This window comes from Mercenaria mercenaria, chromosome 1 (assembly GCF_021730395.1).
Source record: "Mercenaria mercenaria strain notata chromosome 1, MADL_Memer_1, whole genome shotgun sequence".
Classification (NCBI taxonomy): Eukaryota; Metazoa; Mollusca; class Bivalvia; order Venerida; family Veneridae; genus Mercenaria; species Mercenaria mercenaria.
Genome location: NC_069361.1, coordinates 84,710,708 through 84,732,734, shown reverse-complemented (window position 1 = coordinate 84,732,734; position 22,027 = coordinate 84,710,708). Strand labels below are relative to the sequence as shown.

Sequence of the window (22,027 nt, the reverse complement as noted above, 5' to 3'; positions counted from 1 at the left end):
AAGGTGGGGTATATTGTTTTGCAGATGTCGGTCAGTCGGTCGGAATGTAGACCAATCCGTTTCCGGATGATAACTCAAGAACGCTTGGGCCTAGGATCATGAAAGTTGATCGGGAGGTTGGTCTTCACCAGCAGATGACCCCTGTAGATTTTGAGGTCTGTATGTCAAAGGTCAAGGTCACAGTGACCCTGAATAGTAAAACGGTTTCCGGATGATAACTCAAGAACACTTGGGCCTAGGATCATGAAAGTTGATAGGGAGGTTGGTCATGACCAGCAGATGACCCCTATTGATTTTGAGGTCATTATGTTTAAGGTCAAGGTCACAGTGACCCTGAACAGTTAAACGGTTTCTGGATGATAACTCAAGAACGCATAGGCCTAGGGTCACAAAAGTTGATAGGGAGGTTGGTCATGACTAGCAGATGACCCCTATTGATTTTGAGTTCAATATGTCAAAGGTCAAGGTCACAGTGACCAGGAATAGTAAAATGGTTTCCGGGCAGTAACTCAAACACGCTTGGGCCTAGAGTCAGGAAAATTGATAGTTAGGTTGGTCATGATCAGCAGATGACCCCTATTGATTTTGAGGTCATTAGGTCAAAGGTCAAGGTCACATTGGCCAGGAACAGTTAAATGGTTTCTGATCTTCTTGTCCAAAACCACAGAGCCTAGGGCTTTGATATTTGGTATGAAGCATCATCTAGTGGTCCTCTGCCAAGATGATTCAAATTGTTTCCCTGGGGTCTAATATGGCCCCACCCCGGGGTCACATGGTTTATATAGACTTATATAGGAAAAACTTTGAAAAACCTCTTGCTTAAAACCACAGGGCCTAGAGCTTTGATATTTTGTATGTGACATCATCTAGTAGTCTTCTACTAAGAGTGTTCAAATTATCCCCCTAGGGTCAAATATGGCCCCGCCCCGGGGGTCACATGGTTTACATAGACTTGTAAAGGGAATAACTTTGAAAATCTTCTTGTCCAAACCACAACGACTAGGGCTTTGATATTTGTAATGTAGCATCATCTAGTGATTCTCTATAGAGTTTGTTCAAATTATCCCCCTAGGGTCAAATATGGCCCCGCCCTGGGGGTCACATGGTTCATATAGACTTATATAGGGAAAAGCTTTTAAAATCTTCTTGTCAATAACCTACAACATTTAAATTTTGACCACAGTTTTGATAGTTTTGAGTGGCAAGATGAACCTTGACATGAGATGACCTTGATTTTGACCTAGTGACCTACTTTCTCATTTCTGTAGCTACAGCCTTCAAATTTGGACCACATGCATAGTTTTGTGCACCGAAAAATATTTTGACCTTGACATTGACCTAGTGACCTACTTTCACATTTTTGAAGGTACAGGCTTCAAATTTGGACCACATGCATAGTTTTGTGTTCCAAAATGAAATTTGACCTTGATTTTGACCTAGTGACCTACTTTTACATTTTTCAAGCTACAGCCTTCAAATTTGGACCACATGCATAGTTTTGTGTACCGAAAAAATTTTGACCTTGACATTGACCTAGTGACCTACTTTCACATTTTTGAAGGTACAGGCTTCAAATTTTAACCACATGCATAGTTTTGTGTACCGAAATGAACTTTGATCTTGAGATTGACCTAGTGACCTACTTTCACATTTCTGATTGTACAGACTTAAGATTTGGACCGCATGCATATTTTGGTGTTCTGAATTGAAATTTGACATTGATTTTTACCTAGTACCTACTTTCACATTTCTCAAGCTACAGCCTCCAAATTTGAAATGCATGGCATATTTCTGTCTACCAAAATGAACTTTGACCTTGGTATTGATCTAGTGACCTACTTTCACATTTCTCAAGCCACAGCTTTCAAATTTGGACCACATACACATTATTTTGTACCGAAATGAAATTTGACCTTGATTTTGACCTTGAGCTAGTCATTCAAAAATGGCTCAGTGGATGGCACCAAGATCACTTTGTAATCTCTTGCTAGGTTAATAGGTTAAAGGTCAAGGTCAGATTAAACCAGAATGGTAGAACTTTTGTTTACAGTGAGCATATAATTTCTGTTCCTTGTGCAATTACTAAATGCATCAAGGGGGGCATTTCGTGTTCGACGAGCTCTTGTTTTTAAAACTCGCTTGATGTGTATGTAAAACTATAAATCATGAAGTTTAATATTTAGAAGAAATTCATTACATTATTCGGCTTAACAACTGAAACATTAACAATAATATATCTGGTAAGAAAATTTTGGTGTAGACCTTTAATAAACATGGTCTAAGTCATTCTAAAACATGGTCTGTGTTGTCCTGAATGTGGTCCGGATTGTCTGGTCCGGGTTGTCCCATGGTCTGGGTTGTCCCAGCACCCATTATTAAACCTAGATGTTAAACCTAACCCTAAACATTAGTCAGTATATTGTACACTCAATACTTGCGTACATCCAATAGTGGCGAATTAATGTTGGCGTTGAAATTATTGGATGTTACGGGACAGGATGATCACTTTTGACTCTTACTACAGTCCCCAATGAAATCCGATGGGAACATTTTCTGGTCCACTGGCGTCGGGGTAAATATCCCGTCTCACCTGTTCACAACATATTTCTGAAAATTTAAAGTCTCTTAAATTTGAACTTATGCATTATATTCAACTCATTTGAAGTTTCTACATGAAAATAATGTTTAATGTGTTGGAGAAAGTAAGTTAGTCTGATCAATATTAAATTTTTTGTTATTATTATTGAATGTCTTCATTTTCCTAACAGTAAAACATGACAAAAATGAAAAAGTTGCAGGCTCAGTTTGATTGAGCCTGTTCATGGACGGTAGTGGAAATGCATGCTACCGTCCACGCCCTCTAGCCCCGGGTTGAGCAGAACTCAACATTTACACATGCTTCAAGTACAAAAAACAATTTAGAGACATTCCACATATGTGTTCATACAGTAGTGCACTTGGAACCTTCAATGATACACTAGCGTGTAATTCCATGAAAAGCGGCATATGGTCCCCAGTTAATAAAATAATAAGTTGAACATCAATATAAAACTGCATAAAATTTCTAGAAAATCAGCTGGTCACATATCACTGTCGATATCTAATCTAGATGTCAATAACTATGTCAACAAAGAAGAGCCATTTTTTTGTCATCGTAACATGGACATATCACAGTAACTAGGAAATACCTTTTGAAAGGACCAATCAAAACTGCTTTACATAATAGGGTAGATATTACAGCAATTAAACAATGTAATTGAAAGCACGTAATTTGTGTAATTGTATTTAGGTTAAACTGTCGATAACTGTGTCACCTGCTCTACTTTAATTCATTTGAATGTCTATCAGTAAAACTTGAAACTAAAGTTTTAAACTAAAATAGTTAAATGCTATTTTTTAGAGCTTGCTTGATTTGTCAATACATTTTCCCAGTTTTGACAATTTATCACATAAAAATTCCCAATTTGACCAGGGGCCTTTTCCCAAAAACCCTAGAAAATGCCCTAATATCATATGGTGTATCAGTGTGATAGTGATGTTTTGAACATGACCAATCTGCCCTTGATTCCAATAGTGCTTTAACAAGCTAGTGAGCATTCAACAAACAAATAATTCACTACAAAATTTGAAAATATATTTTAATTTACCAAAGCTCCAAAAACGGTCAGAATATACATGCTATAATATAGAGGAAATTTGTTATTATTCCACAACACACCTTTTTCTCCTTTGCAGACGAAAGTATATAATACCCAACAATGTCGTGGAAAGGTCATGTGCAGAATGCAGCTTTATGTGTTGGGATTGCAGGTATGTTCTTTTCACAATTCAGTTGTCTCATCTGAATGAACCATATCATTATATTTAACCTTCACCCTGCTAAATTTCTAAAATGAACTGGTCCATCTTTCAATTTCATTCTCATCCATCAGATGTTCGTCAAAATCCCGAGACGAACCTCTGATTTATTTCTGTCGTTTGTTTGGTGAGCATGCGCACTCGTAATTACTACCGGGAGAAGTTTCAACCAATCAATGTTCGCCACTATTTGGCACGCCGAATTGAAATTTCAAACAATATGTAAGCAAGGTAGTTGCTAACGATGGATAAAGGCGATATTCCATGATTGCGATTAATAAAGATTTATTTCTGTTATTCGATGTTAAGAAATTTACCTGAAGAAATAATAATATTCCCCGTAAGTCGACATCGATGCGAAAGGACGCAGTCACGCTTTTCACGGACGATTTTGATTGGTTCGCTACATTTTGTCGCGAAACGACGCTGATTGGCTGAAACGTTTTACCTGCAATGTAACCAAACCACAAATATCGGCGAAATGTGCCAGAGGTTCATCCGGGGAACCACGGTAGACCTCTGGTATGCGAGAATGTTCAATTTGGGCAATACCATTTATTATTTGAAGGGGTGTTCACTGAAAATTTACTGACTGAATAGCGAACAGTGCTGACCATGATCAACCTGCACGGATGTGCAGACTGATCTTGGTCTGCACTGGTCGCAAAGGTAAAGTCACTAGCTGCCAGCTGGCTAAACGTTAAAAATACATACCTGAACTAAGAGTTTAATATGAGCCAGATGAGTGATCCAACATCCACAGTTTCTTTTACACAATGTATTTCAAAAGCAAATTGATTGATCTATAAAAAACTTTTATCAAAAGCAACTGTGCTTGAACCTCTCTCAAGTTTCATTATTGTATGGATTTGCTCGACTTCATTAATTTTATAGGCTGTCGGAGGAAAAAGTCTTTGAACTATATATCCTCCTGAACCACTCAGTCAGTTTTCACAACGATTGTAACCTACATGTACTTGCATGGACATTTTACAACTTTCACAAGCACTGGGTCACCAGTGTTATTTTTACACATAATAATGACGAAAACTTCTAAAAAAATTGTCTCTAAACGTTCACAACTTAGGTGGTCGAACTTCTTAGGACAATTACCTGTGGTCATTAGAGGACCTCTATTATTTTGGGAGGGTGGGGTCAGTACCGGTAGTTCAAAGGTCAATGTCGTAGTGACCTGGAGCCTGAAAATGGTTTCTGCTCAATAACTAAAGATTACTTTGGCTCACTTTGCCTGTGGTGAGTAGATGACCCCTACAGTTTTTGGGATCAGTAGGTTAAAGGTCAAACTCAAAGTGGCCTCTAGACTTGAAATAGTTTCGGCTTAATAACGAAAGAACACTTTGGCCTACAGTGGTCAAACTTCATAAGATGCTTGCCTGTAGTGAGCAGATCACTCCTGATGCTTTTGAGGTCATTTTGTCCAAGTTGAAGGTCACAACATACAAAGTAACGTACTGATATCCCTCCAGCAATTGTGCTCACTGCTACAAGTAGACACCGTCGTTTATATGACTGAAAAATTGTTGAAAAAGACGTTAAACCCGAACACACACACACACACCCTCCAGCAATTATGGGTGGAGGCATGTGTGATACAAAAAGTTCTTAGTTCTTGTCTTAATGCAGTGTCATGATGTATTTTCAAAGTCATGGTCTTATGAGTGCCTTAGCCTAGGGCCACCATGGTCCTGATTTATAGATTCTTTAAGCTCCAGTTAAGCACTGCTTTGAAGTTCTTGCTATATAAGTTATTTTGGAAATTGGTGAAACATATCTATGATGATTACCCAAATCAAAGTTTGTCCTACCTGCTAACTTTTTGGATTTTTAGCATTTGAACATATTTTTAGCTTGACTATTGAACTCAACTATGCATCGGCATCAGCGTCCCTTTGCTTTTCAACAAAGTTATGCCCTTTTTTCAACTTAGCATTTTTAGCTCGACTATTCATAGAATAGTGAGCTATTGCACTCGCCCATGCGTCGGCGTCGGCGTCCGCATCCGCGTCCGCGTCCCGATTTTGGTTAAGGTTTTGTATGTAAGCTGGTATCTCAGTAACCACTTGTGGGAATGGATTGAAACTTCACACACTTATTCACTGTGATGAACTGATCTACATTGCACAGGTTCCATAACTCTATTTTGCTTTTTTACAAAATTATGCCCCTTTTTCGACTTTGGTTTTTGGTTAAGGTTTTGGACTTTGGAATTTTTGGTTAAGGTTTTGTATGTAAGCTGGTATCTCAGTACTTACTAATGGGAATGGATTGAAACTTCACATACTTGTTCACTATCATGATCTGACATGCACTAAGCAAGTCCCATAACTCTACTCTTTTTTTTTCAAAATTATGCCCCTTTTTCGACTTAGCAGTTTTTGGTTAAATTTTTGTATGTAATCTGATATCTCAGTATCCACTAATTGGAATGGATTGAAACTTCACACACTTGTTCACTGTCATGATCTAACATGCACTGTGAAGGTGCCATATTAAAACTCTACTTGGCATTTTTACAAAATTATGCCCCTTTGACTTAGCAGTTTTTTTGTTAAGTTTTTGTATGTAAGCTGGTATCTCAGTATCCACAAATTGGAAAGGATTGAAACTTCACACACTTGTTCACTGTCATGATATGACATGCAGCACAGAGGTTCAATACCTCTACTTTGCATTTTACAAAATTATGCCCCTTTTTCAACTTTTGTATTCATTCAATTGACAAGGCTGTTGAATAGTCGAGCGTTGCTGTCCTCCGACAGCTCTTGTTTTGTTAAGTTTTTATATGTAAGCTGGTCCAGCGTTACTGTCCTCAGACAGCCTATGTTTTTATATTTCTTCATTGTAAAAAATAGTTGAATATGAATATTTATAAAGAAGAATGGCAATACTGTAAACAGACTATTACTAGCATATAACTGTAGTGTTATTTTATTTTATCTTTTTTTTTTAAGGTGTGACATTGTTGGCTGTAAGACGTGCTGTTCTCTACATCCGCACCAGATGTCCCAGTAGAGTGCTTATGCTAGGAAAAACTGTCATTGTAACTGGAGCTAACTGTGGTATTGGGTATGAGACCGCCCTAGATCTTGCAGGCAGGAAAGCTCGCGTAATCTTAGCGTGTAGAGATCTCAGCAAGGCTCAGAGTGCGGCGACCAAGATCAGCAAAATCACAGGGAACACTGAAGTCTTAGCAAAAAAATTAGATCTGGCATCACTAAAATCTGTTCGAGAGTTTTGTAGTGATGTAAATGCAAATGAGCAGAAATTAGACGTACTTATAAATAATGCTGGCGTAATGAACTGTCCATATTCTGTAACTGAAGATGGTTTTGAGAATCATTTAGCTGTGAATCATTTTGGAAACTTTTTGTTGACAAACCTGCTGAAAGATCTACTATACAAAGCAGAAGACAGCAGGGTGGTTTTTGTGTCATCTGCTCTTCACAAGTATGGTAAAGTGAAATTGGAAAATTTGAACAGTGAGGAAAACTACAAACAAGGAAAACCTTATGGCGACAGTAAATTAATGAATCTTCTGTTTGCAAGGGAGTTTCATAAAAGATTTGCAAATGATGGTAAAATATGTGTTTACTCCATGCATCCTGGGATGGTCAGAACAAGACTTGGAAGACATACTATACTGTTCAACAGATACTTCCAGATTTTTGGTTTTCCAGTATATGCATTACTGTACTCACTTTATTTTCTCCTAATTAAGTCGGCACGAGAAGGGTGTCAGACAGTTGTATATTGTGCTGTTGCTCCAGAACTTCAAGGTCAATCTGATGGTTACTATGGCAACTTCAAGAAGGAGCCCTGGAGTAAGCCGGCTAGTGACCTTGACCTTGCAAAGAAAGTATGGGAAATAAGTGAGAAATTAACAATGTTATAGACACATGACATAGTAATTTTCCAGGCAGGTTACATGTACATTAGCATGTGTTAGTGTAACAAAGTTGAGGGTTATTCACTTACTACACATGACAGTGTCTGCAATACTTACTCAACAACTTTGATCTTTGGTGTGGTAAAATTCATCCACTTTTTATGCAAATGCATGGGACATGTTCTAAAGTTCACCTTAACACCACAGTAAAAATTACATAATTTAAAGTGACTGTACAAAGTACCACATAGAACTAGAAATTTAAATATCTGTGTAGAAATATTATATAACAAGGAGGTTCAATATACATTGTACATTGTATATTACTTTCAGAGTACACCTTACTATATTTGATGTGTCAGACTGTTACTGATCGTATTACTCTTTACAAGGTTAATATAACAGCACTAGTCCACCATCTTTTTTTGCATAGTTATGAAAATTTTAAAAAATCCAAATTTCTGTATATAATTATTATGTCTTCTGCGTTCACCGTCAGTCTGTCCATCTGCATTTCGGTGGTTTCCAAAATAATGAAGCAAAAATGTGACGTAGGGGTTGAAAATTCAAACCTATTTCTTATGGTGGTCACCTATTTTATATGATAGCAAATACTTCAAATTTCAAGGAAATAGCTTTGGGCAAGTGTTGAGAAATACCAATCAGAAAATATTTCAACCAAGTTCAGTGAATTTCTAGTAAGATGGGTGATAAATGCTGTAGTGTTTTATGACAAGGAAATATGTATAACAGTAATTTTTTTCAACAAATATTATATGTAATAGGTGTATGTATATGGTTTTAAAGTTATTTAATCAAATATTTGTGGACATTGGTTTTTAAAATCACCCTTTCTGCTAAAATCTGACATGAAAATAAAATTTTACCTTGAAAAGTTGTTGCTGAATGAAAAATAGATAGATAGATAGATAGATAGATAGATAGATAGACAATAAATCTTCGTTTGTAAAAAATAAAACACAGTTGAAAACTAGCCTTCATGTAAAATGTCACATTTTTTTGGGTGCACAGTGGACAAAATTAGCTATATAATTTGATATAACTCTATTAAAACTGCTTGAGCCATTCAGCTGAAATTGCACACATTTATTTTATTGACTACATTGATTTGGATATAATTTGCCCCAAAACACTTTCTAAAACTGAACAAATTAAAGTAAGGTGTGAGAGAAGAAAAAGCTTCATTATTTTGAAAACCACCCATTTGCCTTGTTCACGGAATTGTCACAAAATTCCCTGTCCAGATTTCAATTAAACTTAACAAGAGTGATTGGTATAAAGCTTAGTTGTGCATGTCATTGGCACGTTCCACTGAGATTTTGAATGAAATATGTGTGGGTTTTGTATCCTATACGTTTGGTCACATTGGGTTTGACTAAAACTTCACAAGGAGCCTTGGTGCTCTACAGTTGTACAGTTGAATGATTTTTCATTTAATCATAGTCTTTTGATTTCAATACATAGTCTTTGCTTCCTCTCAAAAACTGCTTGACTGTTTTATTTCCTTGAGTAATTGATATTAATTGTGCATACCCATTGATTAAACAGAGAACCAACAGTTTTGATAGCAAGGCTATTAAAGGAAAGGGTTTCAAATTCTAAATAAGAGAACATAAGTTATGGACCTTTTTTCAGGTAGTATGCTGTTGGATATAATGAGAAACAAGCACATTAAGTTGCAAGCAAGTGAAAAAGCCTCGCATTCTGATTTAATAAGGGGCATAATTCGTGAAGTGTTGATATCTAAGTTATGGCATTGTCTCATCGATAATAAGGAACAACTGTTTTAAGTTTGAACCAAATGCATTGAATACTTAAAGATAAATAGTATAAATGAATCAACATTTCAAGTAACGCCAGTAGATAGCTCCCCATCTACTTCGCATATAGTCTAGCTAAAAATTTGCTTATTTTTCTGTTACATTGCTAGCTCCTTCTATGACGTATATTGTTGTCTATGTTTTGCTTTCAATGAAGCAGGTCGTAATGAAGTGTAAATCAAATGGACATGTTTCTCGGGTTTTATTTCATTCTCGTCCCAATATGAGCTTCGCTAAGTTTTCTCCACTTTTTTATTGCTCAGTATAATGAGAGAAGATGGATTATAACATTACAGGCACATTGTTTGTATTCTGAAATTACTACAGTACTTATAAACATCTTAAACACATATCCGGCACGGTTTCGTTGAATTTAGTTTCAGTCATATATCAGTATGAGCCGGACCGAGTGTCAAGCTGATTTTTTTCTGAAAATGTATATTTTAGTAACTTTATTTTCTCAGCAAAACTTCAGCTTGACACCAGCTCCGGCTCACAATGAAATTCGAGCATGTAGTGTGTAAATCGCGTGTAAAAACGGTAAAAGTCACGGACCTCGAGTATTTTAAAGGTCTGAGTCGTACAAATAACTTGGTTTTGAAGTTTTTAAAAGTCATAGTTTTAACGTTATGATCTTTTTTGTTTTAGACAGTTAAAATTTCAATTATGGAGTTTTCATATTCTAATCATTTAGGGGGGCATTTCGCATACCTTATCATATCCCGTCCTTTCTTGTCATTGTTTGAAAAAAGTGTAATTTCGGCGATGTCCGTCTGACCGTACTCGTTACCGCCGTGAATGCAGATATTATATTGGAACTGTCATGTATCAGATTGAATTCAAAATCGAGAACAAAATCTAATTTCCCGTTTCCGTTCAAGTCTCTTTCATAGTGCGATGTACATACTTTTGATTCCGCGATTATGTATATTAAGTGCCTCGTGAAGATCCGTCCTCTTGCCAATGAATTGTTTCCGTATATGTCGTATCCATATATAGTCTACATTAGGCAATTAACGTTCGTTATGAATCAGTTGGGCTAGACAAAGTTATCAGTACTGACGCACAGTCACATTATGACTCTCATAAATTGTTACTGATTTTCTCTCTTAATGTTATTTTCATTTGTTTTCTTCATATTACGTGAAAGTCACGCAAGACAAATACATCCATTCACGGTGAAAAGTTTATAGACGGATGTTCGTTATAGATGATGGAGTAATATATGGACCGTAGCAGCTTGCTTTACGCTACATGAACATCGTACATGCATCGGAAAGTAACCTTTAGGGAGGAGGAAAGTAAATTCTATACCGAAGATAAATGCAGTAAAGAGGATAGAAAAAATATGGATGTATCCAGACAAGCTTCTCTTTATGTCAACAACGTGATGGATCATCTTGGTTATAGTTATGAAATGATCAAACATCGACAACTTATGTGGGATGACTACGACAAACTCCACAATCGTCATGACGTTATCCTTCCCCATAGACGCGTCACCACTGGCGGAAAGGGCGAGGGAACAACGATGTATTTTGAGAGCGACGCCGACTTCATGGTTATTGTCAAGGACGTTATTAGCGCTGAAAGACCACAACTGCTCGGAAATGTTAAGAACGTAACACGTTTCCAGTTGGAGAGAACTGAAACTCCGCCTGGCTATACGAGACTTAAACTGTTAGAATTAGGCGGGAAACACTACAAACGTAGAATAAGAGCATCAGCGGTCAGAGCTAGAACTGGTTCAAAATATCTATCAAGCTCGATCTTTACTGATGCAATAGAGGTGTCACAACGAAGGCATCGTTTAAGATACGGATGCACAAATGATGCTACAAGTGGACCCTCTACCCCATCATCTCACAGGTATCAGAAGTTTGATATAGTTGTGTGTTTCAGCAGTGTCTGTCCAGATATTGTAGAACGTTGGATATCACGATCCCGCGATCACGGATGGCCCGCGCCAGCCACCATTAAGGAAATCTCTCTTTTAGACGGACACGTTGCTCCAGTTGGGTTCAAAGGCTCGCAGAACATGTACGTAGAGTGGAGAATCTGTTATTCGTTCGCAGAGCTTTCATTAATGCGATGTCTTAATGCAACACAATTGAAAATATATGTTCTTTTAAAACAAATATCCAAGTCAGTTTTAAAAACAGTCTGCAAAGATATAACATCGTACGTTTTAAAGAATGTTATTTTGTGGACATGTGAAGGAAAATGCTCAGACATGTTTGTTCCAGACCTGCTCATTGACAGATTGATTGACTGTATTAGATATTTGAGAGAACGTGTTGCAGAGAATTATCTTCCAAGCTACATGATACCTGAGAGAAATTTGCTTGCCGGACGACTTGACCTTCAAAACAGGAGACAACTCGCACGTGTATTTACTGATCTTCTGCACGAAGGAGGGAGTATGCTTCTGAGATGTGACAAGTTACGCGAGGCCATGGTCATGAGATGCAGGACACCGGTCATATTTAGAGAGATTGGGGACCAAAGACGTAGAGCGGACAAACTGTGGATGATAATATGTAGAATTGGGGCGGAGATGTGGAGACCTGGAATATTTATAAATGATATAATACCAAAATTATTGCACACAGAACTATATCGTGGTTTGGAAACGGAAATAGATTCTTTGATGAAATTTGACCGACGGTCGTTGAGGCAAATGGGGAAAACTGATTTGGAAATAGCAGACTTATGGATTAAAAGACTGACTCAGATTCTATCATGAAAGAAACAAAGTTCATTTAAAAGTTTGCACTGCCGTTAAAATCTCAACAAATAGGGCTGTAAACAAACCGTACTAATTGGTAGGGATTTGTAAAAGTTTAATCAAAACCAGCATTTGTATTTTCTCGATTCATTCCGACAAATACCCGTCGGTAACAAGTAGTTAAATTAAACAACAATACTTGGACGGAACAAATCTTCATTTTAGCAAACTTGTGCTCGATTTATGTATATAAAGTTGTATAAGGCAAATTATTCTTTTAAAAGATTGTGTATAACAAATCTAAGAGGTTTATGTATTTTATATAAATCAAAGAACAAATATTAATTGCAGCAAACTTTTAATTAAGTCATAGGACATCTCTGACGTGCGAAATTTTGTCATGAGTGTCCAAGGTCTGTAAACAATATTTTTGTCTCCTTTCTTTTATGCATTGTTTTTGCATTTGTGTAAGAGATCTATTATAGTGACATATTTCTGCCTAAGGTAACCTGTTAGTTTGTTTGTTTTGGGTTTAACGCCGTTTTTCGACAGTATTTCAGTCATATAACGACGGGCAGTTAACCTAACCAGTGTTCCTGGGTTCTGTACCAGTACAAACCTGTTCTCCGCAAGTAACTGCCAACTTCCCCACATGGATTATCAGAGGTGGAGGACGAATGATTTCAGAAACAATGTCTTTTATCAAATCGTCACAGAGAACATACGCCCCGCCCGGGGATCGAACTCCACATTGATGTTTGTATCTTCTTCTAGTTAATTCATATGAAAGTCCGAACTATCTTCAGAACTGCAACCAGTTATATGTTTAACTTTATTTCTCTTATCGTCAACTGGATAACTAGTTAAGATTGGCGTTTTTACATAACTAAATGGTTAACGCGAACTTGCCAGGTTCTTGTAGACAAGCAACAGACTGACGTATTTTGTGGCCGTCTTGTTGTTGCCGTAGCAAGTTTATAACTATGACATTTTTACGTTTTTGTATCGTTCTTGTCATTGGCAAACAACACACTATGTTGTCGCAGCAAAGTTATAACTGTGACCTTTTTACATTGTTTTCATGTTTTTTGCCTTAGGCGAGCTACAGACTTTTTCGTATTTTGTGGCCATCTTGTTGGCGTCGCCAATTTATAGCTATGACTATTTACATTGCTGTTTCGTTCTTGCAGTAGCCAAGCAACAAACTTTGACGTATTGTGTTGTCATCTTGTTGTTTACGTTATAACGTCTAGTTCTTGTCAAAGCAACCAACATATTTTGATGTATTTGTGGCCATCACTTTGTCGTAGCCAAGTTATAACATTGACACATTTACGTTGCTATATTGTTGTCAAGCAACATACTTGGGCGTGCTTTTGATATTATCTCATTGACGCATCTTTTTATCTAGTTAATACCAGGACATGTTTTTGTTGTTACCTTCTCGTTGTCATAGCCCAGTTATAACTATGACGTATTTGTGTTGCTATTTCTTTTAGCTAAGCTTATGTTTTTGTACTATAGTAACTTTTTATCCAAACAAGTTATTGTTATAGATATTGTTCCGACGTTTTTTCTTGGAAAATAACTGATAGCTCATGTTTATTATATCTAGACCAACTTGAATTAATGTTTTTGTATTTTGTATGTCCTTCTTATCACAGCTGATGTATTTATGTTGCTGTCTTTGTTGCAACAGACTTGAACGTATTGTTGCTATCTCGTTCTTGTCGCAGCCTGTTTATAACAAGGCTGTCTCGTTCTTGTCGTAGCCGGTTTATAACAAGGTTGTCTCGTTCTTGTCGTAGCCGGTTTATAACAATGCTGTCTCGTTCTTGTCGTAGCCGGTTTATAACAATGCTGTCTCGTTCTTGTCGTAGCCGGTTTATAACAAGGCTGTCTCGTTCTTGTCGTAGCCGGTTTATAACAATGCTGTCTCGTTCTTGTCGTAGCCGGTTTATAACAAGGCTGTCTCTTTCTTGTCGTAGCCGGTTTATAACAGTGCTGTCTCGTTCTTGTCGTAACCAAGCAACATACGTATTGTTACTGTTATTTCCTGACCTCCTTGCCTTAGCCTGGATGAAGCTAGCCGTTATAGTGGTATCTTCCTTGTTTTCAAAGTAACCTAGTTACACAAAATTTAACGTTTTTGTTGTTTTCTCGTTTTGTCTCTGCCTGGCAATCGCTATGTCATAGCTAACATACCTGGTTGCACCGTTTGGCGTAGATATCTATATCACCTATGTCGCAACCTACTCATCTTAAATGTATTTAGTTTAAAAAAAAAGAACATTCACATAAAGTTTGTTTTTTTCGAAATTCGACATTATCCTTGCATAATTGAATGAGGGGGTATTTACACTACGTACTGTATGCATTTATTGCGTCTGAAAAAAAAAACGGTTAGATTTCATTCACAAAAAAAATCTAAAACATTCCTATATAAGGGTGATTGAAATAAAAATCGAAATTAAGTTAATAAAAATAAACTATGAAATAAACATCATACAAATATATACTTATATAGGCTTGGAAATAAAAAAAAATTACACACAAGAAGTTTCTTTCAGTCAGGGCCGGATATTTTAACTTTTGGTAGAGCCAAAGACTTTAATTTTAAATAAAGTAACCGCGCACCCAGACCCGGACAACATCAGTGTGTTACATTTGTGCTTTGAAATGTATGCGGGACAGATGAGTTCAATGTTTCATTAATGTATGTCCAGTGGTTATGCTGGCATTTATTTTCTGCATCAAACGACAATAAAAAGCCTTTAAAACGACGCCTGTCGCTCTAATACAGGGATACCCTGTTTATATTAGCGTGCAATAAAAGTTCATTAAACCGAAAGGTTAACGCCCAGTTTTCTATTAAACGAAATAGCCACGCCCATCTGCCAGAAATTGCCTTTTTGTTGCGGAAAATCAAACGTTTGTACAAATCAACAATAAACCATTGTAACAGAAGAAAATATATTAAAATAAATCAAACTTTAAAATTTTCAATTTTGATTTAATATACGGGGAAGTTGACCGTTTCTATTAACCATGTAACCGACTTAAAGGAATGTAAGTACCACCATCTTTTGATTGAAGTTTCCAAATATAACGTATAACGAGGCAGTCCAAGTTTAAAACGTTCATTTTCTTGTCAAAGGCACACAGATATATTACGAGTTTTCGTTTACAACACAATTCTAGTTGAACACTTAAACGCATGTACATGGTTTCACCGTCAATTAAAGACACTTGAATTTATTCGCAGACATGGAATCGCAGAAGAAAATTAATTTTGTAAATCCGGTGCGATTATGTGGACTTGTTGTTTTAATTTTGTCCGGTAAGAACAGTGTTATTGTTAATTCAACAATTGACGGTTCATTTTTTAAATGTATATGATTTATATGTGGAATGAATTCGTTTATTAACTGTTTATGTATTTTTAAGATTTCTTTCTTCTCGTGTCTTCAGTCGTTATTTTGAATAGAAGTAAAAATGACCAAAGCGGACTTAAGTACTAGATTTTTTTTCACTTTCAGCGCCAAAGGTTCTGACACAAACGGTAAGATACTTTTTTACACTTTTCTGGAAAAAAAATCTATTGTTCTTACTCTAGTTATTTTACTCTCCTTTAAGTACGTCAGATTTTCGTCAAAATATGTTCATAATTTTATCAAAATCAGTTTTTGTCCACTTCCTTGCTACAGTAAAAAAAAGGGATTTTCCTATCGTGTCTTGACAACCCCGTTCTGTTCTATACTTCCAGAATTGCGAATGTTTGGTCCTATCAAAGCATTCTGGGGTGGAATGGATCGAGGATTGTGAAGACACGGTAAGAACATATCATTTTAAAGCGACTCATTCACATCTTAAGGTGAACATTTTTTTTCTCTGAAGAATCGATAAAATATGGGTACTTTGAAAGTGACCAGTGGTATAACTTTATTGACAGTGAAATTTGTAAGATGTCGTGTTAAATTACCAAACATATTGTGCAGATTGTCATAAACCGTTGCAACGCTTTTGAAATAATGGGTAAAAATCAACAGTCTTACAAGTTATCTGCTACTTGTTCGCACTTATATTTTCAGTACCATAATAATATATGAGCCGTGCCATGAGAAAACCAACATAGTGCATTTGCGACCAGCATGGATCCAGACCAGCCTGCGCACCCGCAATTAGAGAAACCGTAAGCGAATAGCATGGATCCTGACCAGACTGCGCGGATGCGCAGGCTGGTCTGGATCCATGCTTGATGCAAATGCATTATGTTGGTTTCCTCATGGGGCGGCTCATATTATATGCATTCTATGCCAAACATACTTGAAAAATTATACCCCTTCTGTGGATGAATAGCTTCAATCTATAAAGGTAAACTTGTGTATAAAGCCCACCATAGGAAATGTAAAAGGGGGCTTTGTAAGCATTTACTCATAACAAGGTAAAAGTACAATTTATCTGGAAGTACAATCTGAATAAAATCATCTCCAATTAACGCTACACATTTTTAGGAAGATCGAGAACTTTAGTAAGATTGTCCGGAAGTACTGACTTTCAGAAAAAACGTTTTAATAGTTGTGTCCGGAGTTGTAATTTGTTACAGTGTCTCTGAGAGAATAACTATCAATCTACAGGTCGCGAGTTCGATCATCGGACACAATGCATGCAAAATCAAGTGTATCCGCCTTTAATTATCCTATACAGTAGAGTACTGACTACGATATCTCCCTTGTACATGACGATTTTAGCAGGGACGTATGTGTTTCCTTCAGTAGTTTCAACGCATATATGAGAGAACGAGAAAGCTAACACGAGCGCACGCGAAAAAAAAATGATGTAGATAATTGCTCTACATGTTACCAGGAAGAACATATCCTGTGTAAGAACCATTTTTACTGTTTATTATTGAAATGCACTTGATAACCTTCTACATTTTTTTTCATGCGTTTGACATGTACTAAAATGTAGCTAATTGCAAATTACTAAAAGCTATCCACATGTTGTTGTTGTTTTTTTCAATCTAATACCAAATATAGTATTTGTCTTGCACGATTTTCCAGGAGCTTGAGTTTTTATCTGGGGGGAAGAAATGTAAATATTATTACAGCGGTCTTGTAATTATGATTCCTTTTACATTTAGACTTAAATTTTATTTAGAGACAATTAAAAGTGAACAAACAATGCTTTATCATGGCAAACGCAGCAATTCGGTATTTGTGTGGTGAATTTCGTTTTTATTTTGCAAAATCCACGTGGAAAATGCAAATCACTGTAGGGAAATTTATAGAAAGTAAACAATACATTCTTTTGGGAATGAATCTGATAAATACGGAGATGGACTTCATTTGTCAGTGGATCAATTTGAAAATTTGATATTTTCATAAGAAAGATTTTTCTATGATTTTTTTTTATTTTCGTCCATAATTAAAATGATTCCACATATCTTTAAACCAGACGAGGTACCTACTTATACCCATGGCGATACCTGCAGAATGATGTAAGATTCACAAAAGCACGATAAATGAATAAATAATACCACTGAAAAGCATGGAAAAATCAAAACCCATAAAAATGTGAAGAAATATATAAAAAAAAATGCGTTTATATAATATAAAAAAAGATCATGTTCTTGCATTACTTAACAATGTCTTGATTGCTAAGTGTAAAAGATGTTTTAGATATAAAATCGAACGTTTAAGCGCGACATCTAACTATGCTTTGCGACATTCCACGGCACGAAAGACTATTGCACTTTCGCTCTAGCTTAAAGAGTTATCAACTAGTGGATAACATACCCGTAAACGTATAACATACCCGTAAACGTTGGAATTGGCTGGAGCACATTTTCCATTTGGAACATATCAAAGCGATTAAGGGCGCTGGTGTACTTGTAGTGATGATACAGATATCACTTGCCCCCTACTCCAGTCCCACCCCTCCTTTGTATATTTTACACAGATCCATTCAGGAAGGGGAGTTTTGTTCAACTTGTTCTCCTGTAGGACGTCAGTTCTGTCGAAGAAGTCGTTGAGATGGTTTTAAATGGGTTATTATTAATCTATAATGCTCGAAAAAAAAAATTGGCTGGATCCTCGCATTGTAGTTGAAAAGGTTCAGAATTGCGTATAAATAAGAAGTGAATGGAGTATAATATTATACCCACCATTAGAGCACCAGTCACGGCAATCTGTTTGATTGGTCCCCGCAAGGCAGCGGAGGACATGGTGGAGGGTTGCATAAAGTGTGATGCACATGTATGGTTGTAATATTTTCTGTACTCACATGCGCTTGTTTAATGATGGAATCGGAAATTCCCAAAGCCACAAGTGAAAGAAAAATAAAAACTATACGGGGTAAATATACAAGTAAGCCATCATTATGATGATCATACCTGAAATAATTATGTAAATGTATCGAAGGTTTATACGAAATTTAGTTTGATGTGTATAGGCCTACTTATCACCTTGAGTCTGATAAGAAATTATCCAATTACGAGCTAAGGCCAATTTATATGAGGTTCTAGAAGCAAAACAGAACCAACAGGACGAGTTGCTCAAACAAAAATGTTATCTCGGTTATATACGTATTTCCGAATGAAAAAAAAAATAAATAACAGGCTTGATGTAACCATTCAAAGTCACGGAACACTTTGATTGGAAACTTTTTACCACCAGCCTTCCTCAATGACTGAGTGATTAAAGTTTATGATTTTGGACCCCTTGTTTGGGTGCAGATTTTTTTCTTGTGAAGAACTGAAAAAGCGGGCAAGGATGACGGATCACCCAGATACATGCCTCTGTTGTTCTACGACAGGAACAGTTTTGACAATTTGTCTCCGATCTGAACATTTTTAATGTTGATTTACGAAACTAAAGTTCTCACATTCTTAGAAGTTTGTAAATTATGTCATTCTTCAACCTTCGAACATTTCTTGCGTCGTCGTGACGTTTACTTTAAAACGTCAACAGTAAAACAACGTCATTGACGTCAACGTTTTCAGAGCGGCGCTAGCAACGATTCAGTCTAACAGAATACAAACACACACGGACAATGTTTCGGAATTTTTACGCAGAACAAAATATGGCAGACCCTAGAGATAGTTGGTATAAGCCAAACCTGCTATTCAATATCCATTACAGTAAGTATACATATATTTATTCGTGCGATCAATGGTTATGATGATGATTATAGATCCTGTCCAAACAAATCGCCATAACAACAGACAGTTTAGTAAAATAAATATTATGCAATTCATTCGATCACTGTAATTTCTTGTAAAGTATTCATGTCATTTCTGTACCCATGTAACCAAATGATATTTTGTTGATGACATGTTGTATCTTTATTCTTAACAGATAAAATAATAATAATAATAATGCTATTTACTGTTCGATTACTAGGTCATCCGTGTTTACATGTTTTCAAATCAAAATTTCTCTACTTACAGAATGACCTTTCTACTTTTTGATTATGTTTTGTTTTAGCTTGGGCTCACGTTTTTCTTATACAAGACACACTAAAATATGGATCTCTGAGTTTAGGTTACAAAACGCAATGTTTACAAACATCATGTTTACGAAAACGAACTGTATGTAGAGAAGGCATCACATTAAAGGAAAATAATGCAAAATGAATTTGGGGAAATCTTACAGTCTGCCTTACAATCAACCTTCCTAAATGACTAAGTGATTAAGAGTAGAATTATTTCTTGTGATGAGGATGTCATAACCATATCACATGTGCAACCATGACTCTATGTTTAGACTGATGATCTCTTTTGAGATATGTGCAATTTTTAAAGTTAAAGACCTGTTTTAGACTGTGTCAGACATGTTACATATTAAAAAGTTACTGCTGCAGTATAAGAATGTTACATATGAAGAGAGGTATAATGAGAAAAAATCTTTGTAACAGGCACGATCTTTTGAAAAAAAAAAAAAACACGCAACCTTTATAAATTCTAAAATCTTGGTCAGACGTAGATTTCTAAATATTTTATGATTTATTTTATTCATCTTTTCAATTTCAGAGCCACCAAAGCCACCAAAGATGATGATAGTTACCAGAGAGTTCAACCCAAGCGTGTGAACTTGTGGTGAGCATGGTTGTGAACCACACTACAGAATGGAAAGAGAAATTGTTTGGCTGAATAAAGAAGCCAAAAGCAAAGAAGGTAGAGAGCTAAGAGAAATCATTCCAGACGAAAGGACTGTCACAACAAAATTAGAAGGTGGTGATGGTAGCCAATACGATGGAGACAGCGATGATAATAATGACCATATTGATGAAAATGATGACGAATGGGCAAGTGACGCATCATCCGGCGAGAAGGCAGATGCTATTAAAGGTATGGTAAATGGCATGGTTGATGAAGTTACAAGGCAGACCGATGGAGTTGAAGCATCTATTGAAACACGCCCCGATTGTCTGCGTCCAAACGGTGATGGTGCTGAACAAGAAGTGTCAGAAATGGAGAAACGGGGAAATAGTCTAATGTCAACAACGATCAAGCTGGAAAGTGACATTGATAATATTAGAGAAGAAACAGTCGAGAAGAAAACCGATAATACGAAATTTGGACAGAACAGCAATGACGTAACTATTGAAGAGAACAATCATGACAGCTTACCAATATTCGACGACCTTGCAAAGCCAGACATACCTACAACTGATGTACCAGTCGCAAAACAATATCTGTTAACCTTGGTGGAGACGAAGAAGAGTGTGGTTCAGCTTTTGGTATCATGAGGGTGTACTGTGAAAGTAAGCTGCATACTGAATGGTCAGGTAATGAAATTCACTTTTGTTGCGGTTAAAGCTAGTAAGCGAAACATCGTTTTGATATCTAAACTCGTATCGAATTTGGCTGTGCTTAATGAAAACTTACCATGTTTAATTTTAACATGCGCGGTATTTTATGATTCTAGCTGCATGTCAGCATCGATATTACTTAGATACAATGCTGAAACCTTTAAAATTCATTAATGGATAAAATAGATTAATAAATTATTAAATCGATCTACTTTTTCGCTTTTTTATATTTATTTCATTATTAACTTATTGTGTGTCTACTTGTCTATTTCAGGAACTGAAAGACTGAGTTCCGCAGTCACGGAGCGAGGAGTGCCATTTTGAATTGTTCATTATTATTGTATTATAAATAATTTAGTATATATGTTTTATCAAATGACATAATTAAAGTAATTAACTATACATTTTAATGGTGTTTTATTTTCTCCCTGAAGCACATTCAAAGACTTTCCGTATATTGACAAAGATTACGGTATGCCACTGTCTACATCGCATCCTTTTTTTCCAGATAAATAACACGAGTTCATACAAGCAGCAGATATTGCATTCGTTCCCAGATAAATAACATTAGTTCATACAAGCAGTAAATATCGCATTCTTTTCCCAAATAAATATTAGTTCATACAAGCAGTAAAGCAAGTTTCATGGTATGTTTGAACCAATTTCACAAAGCGCACACTTCATATTTAGGCAGAAAATATGTTGCGAAAGGTTACTGACATTTTGTGGTAAGTCGTCGCAAAAGGGCTTTCCCATCCCTCACCAAATTGCGCATCTTTTAAGTTATAATTCTGCGCGAGTAGAAATGGAAGAAAAGATGGGAAATAGAACAGTTTTACAGGTGTGCTCAAGGCAAACCTAACCTGTTCGACTTATCGG

General features: G+C 36.3%; 2 protein-coding genes across 6 annotated transcripts in view; both read left to right on the top strand.

Moving 5' to 3' along the window:
* Nucleotides 1–9,793, top strand: part of LOC123531908 (retinol dehydrogenase 12-like) — a 41,329-nt gene extending 31,536 nt beyond the window's left edge. For all 5 annotated transcript variants that reach the window (XM_045313228.2, XM_053552971.1, XM_045313212.2 and 2 more), the window contains 2 exons: nt 3,736–3,810; nt 6,831–9,793. In XM_045313228.2, the coding sequence (XP_045169163.2) occupies nt 3,759–3,810; nt 6,831–7,771 (993 nt within the window). In that variant the 5' untranslated portion in view covers nt 3,736–3,758 and the 3' untranslated portion in view covers nt 7,772–9,793. The remainder of the gene's footprint in view (nt 1–3,735; nt 3,811–6,830) is intronic.
* A 9,555-nt stretch (nt 9,794–19,348) lies between these two features.
* LOC123531956 (uncharacterized) lies at nt 19,349–21,550 on the top strand. The gene is made up of 3 exons (XM_045313277.2): nt 19,349–19,475; nt 20,367–21,124; nt 21,423–21,550. The coding sequence occupies exon 2, from the start codon at nt 20,462–20,464 to the stop codon at nt 21,083–21,085; it is 624 nt and encodes a 207-aa protein (XP_045169212.2). The 5' UTR covers nt 19,349–19,475; nt 20,367–20,461; the 3' UTR covers nt 21,086–21,124; nt 21,423–21,550.
* The last annotated feature ends 477 nt before the right edge of the window (nt 21,551–22,027 follow it).

Bases quoted from the DNA above. Each gene is read 5' to 3' on its own strand.
- LOC123531956 (XM_045313277.2), top strand. From the start codon at position 20,462: ATGGAAAGAGAAATTGTTTGGCTGAATAAAGAAGCCAAAAGCAAAGAA.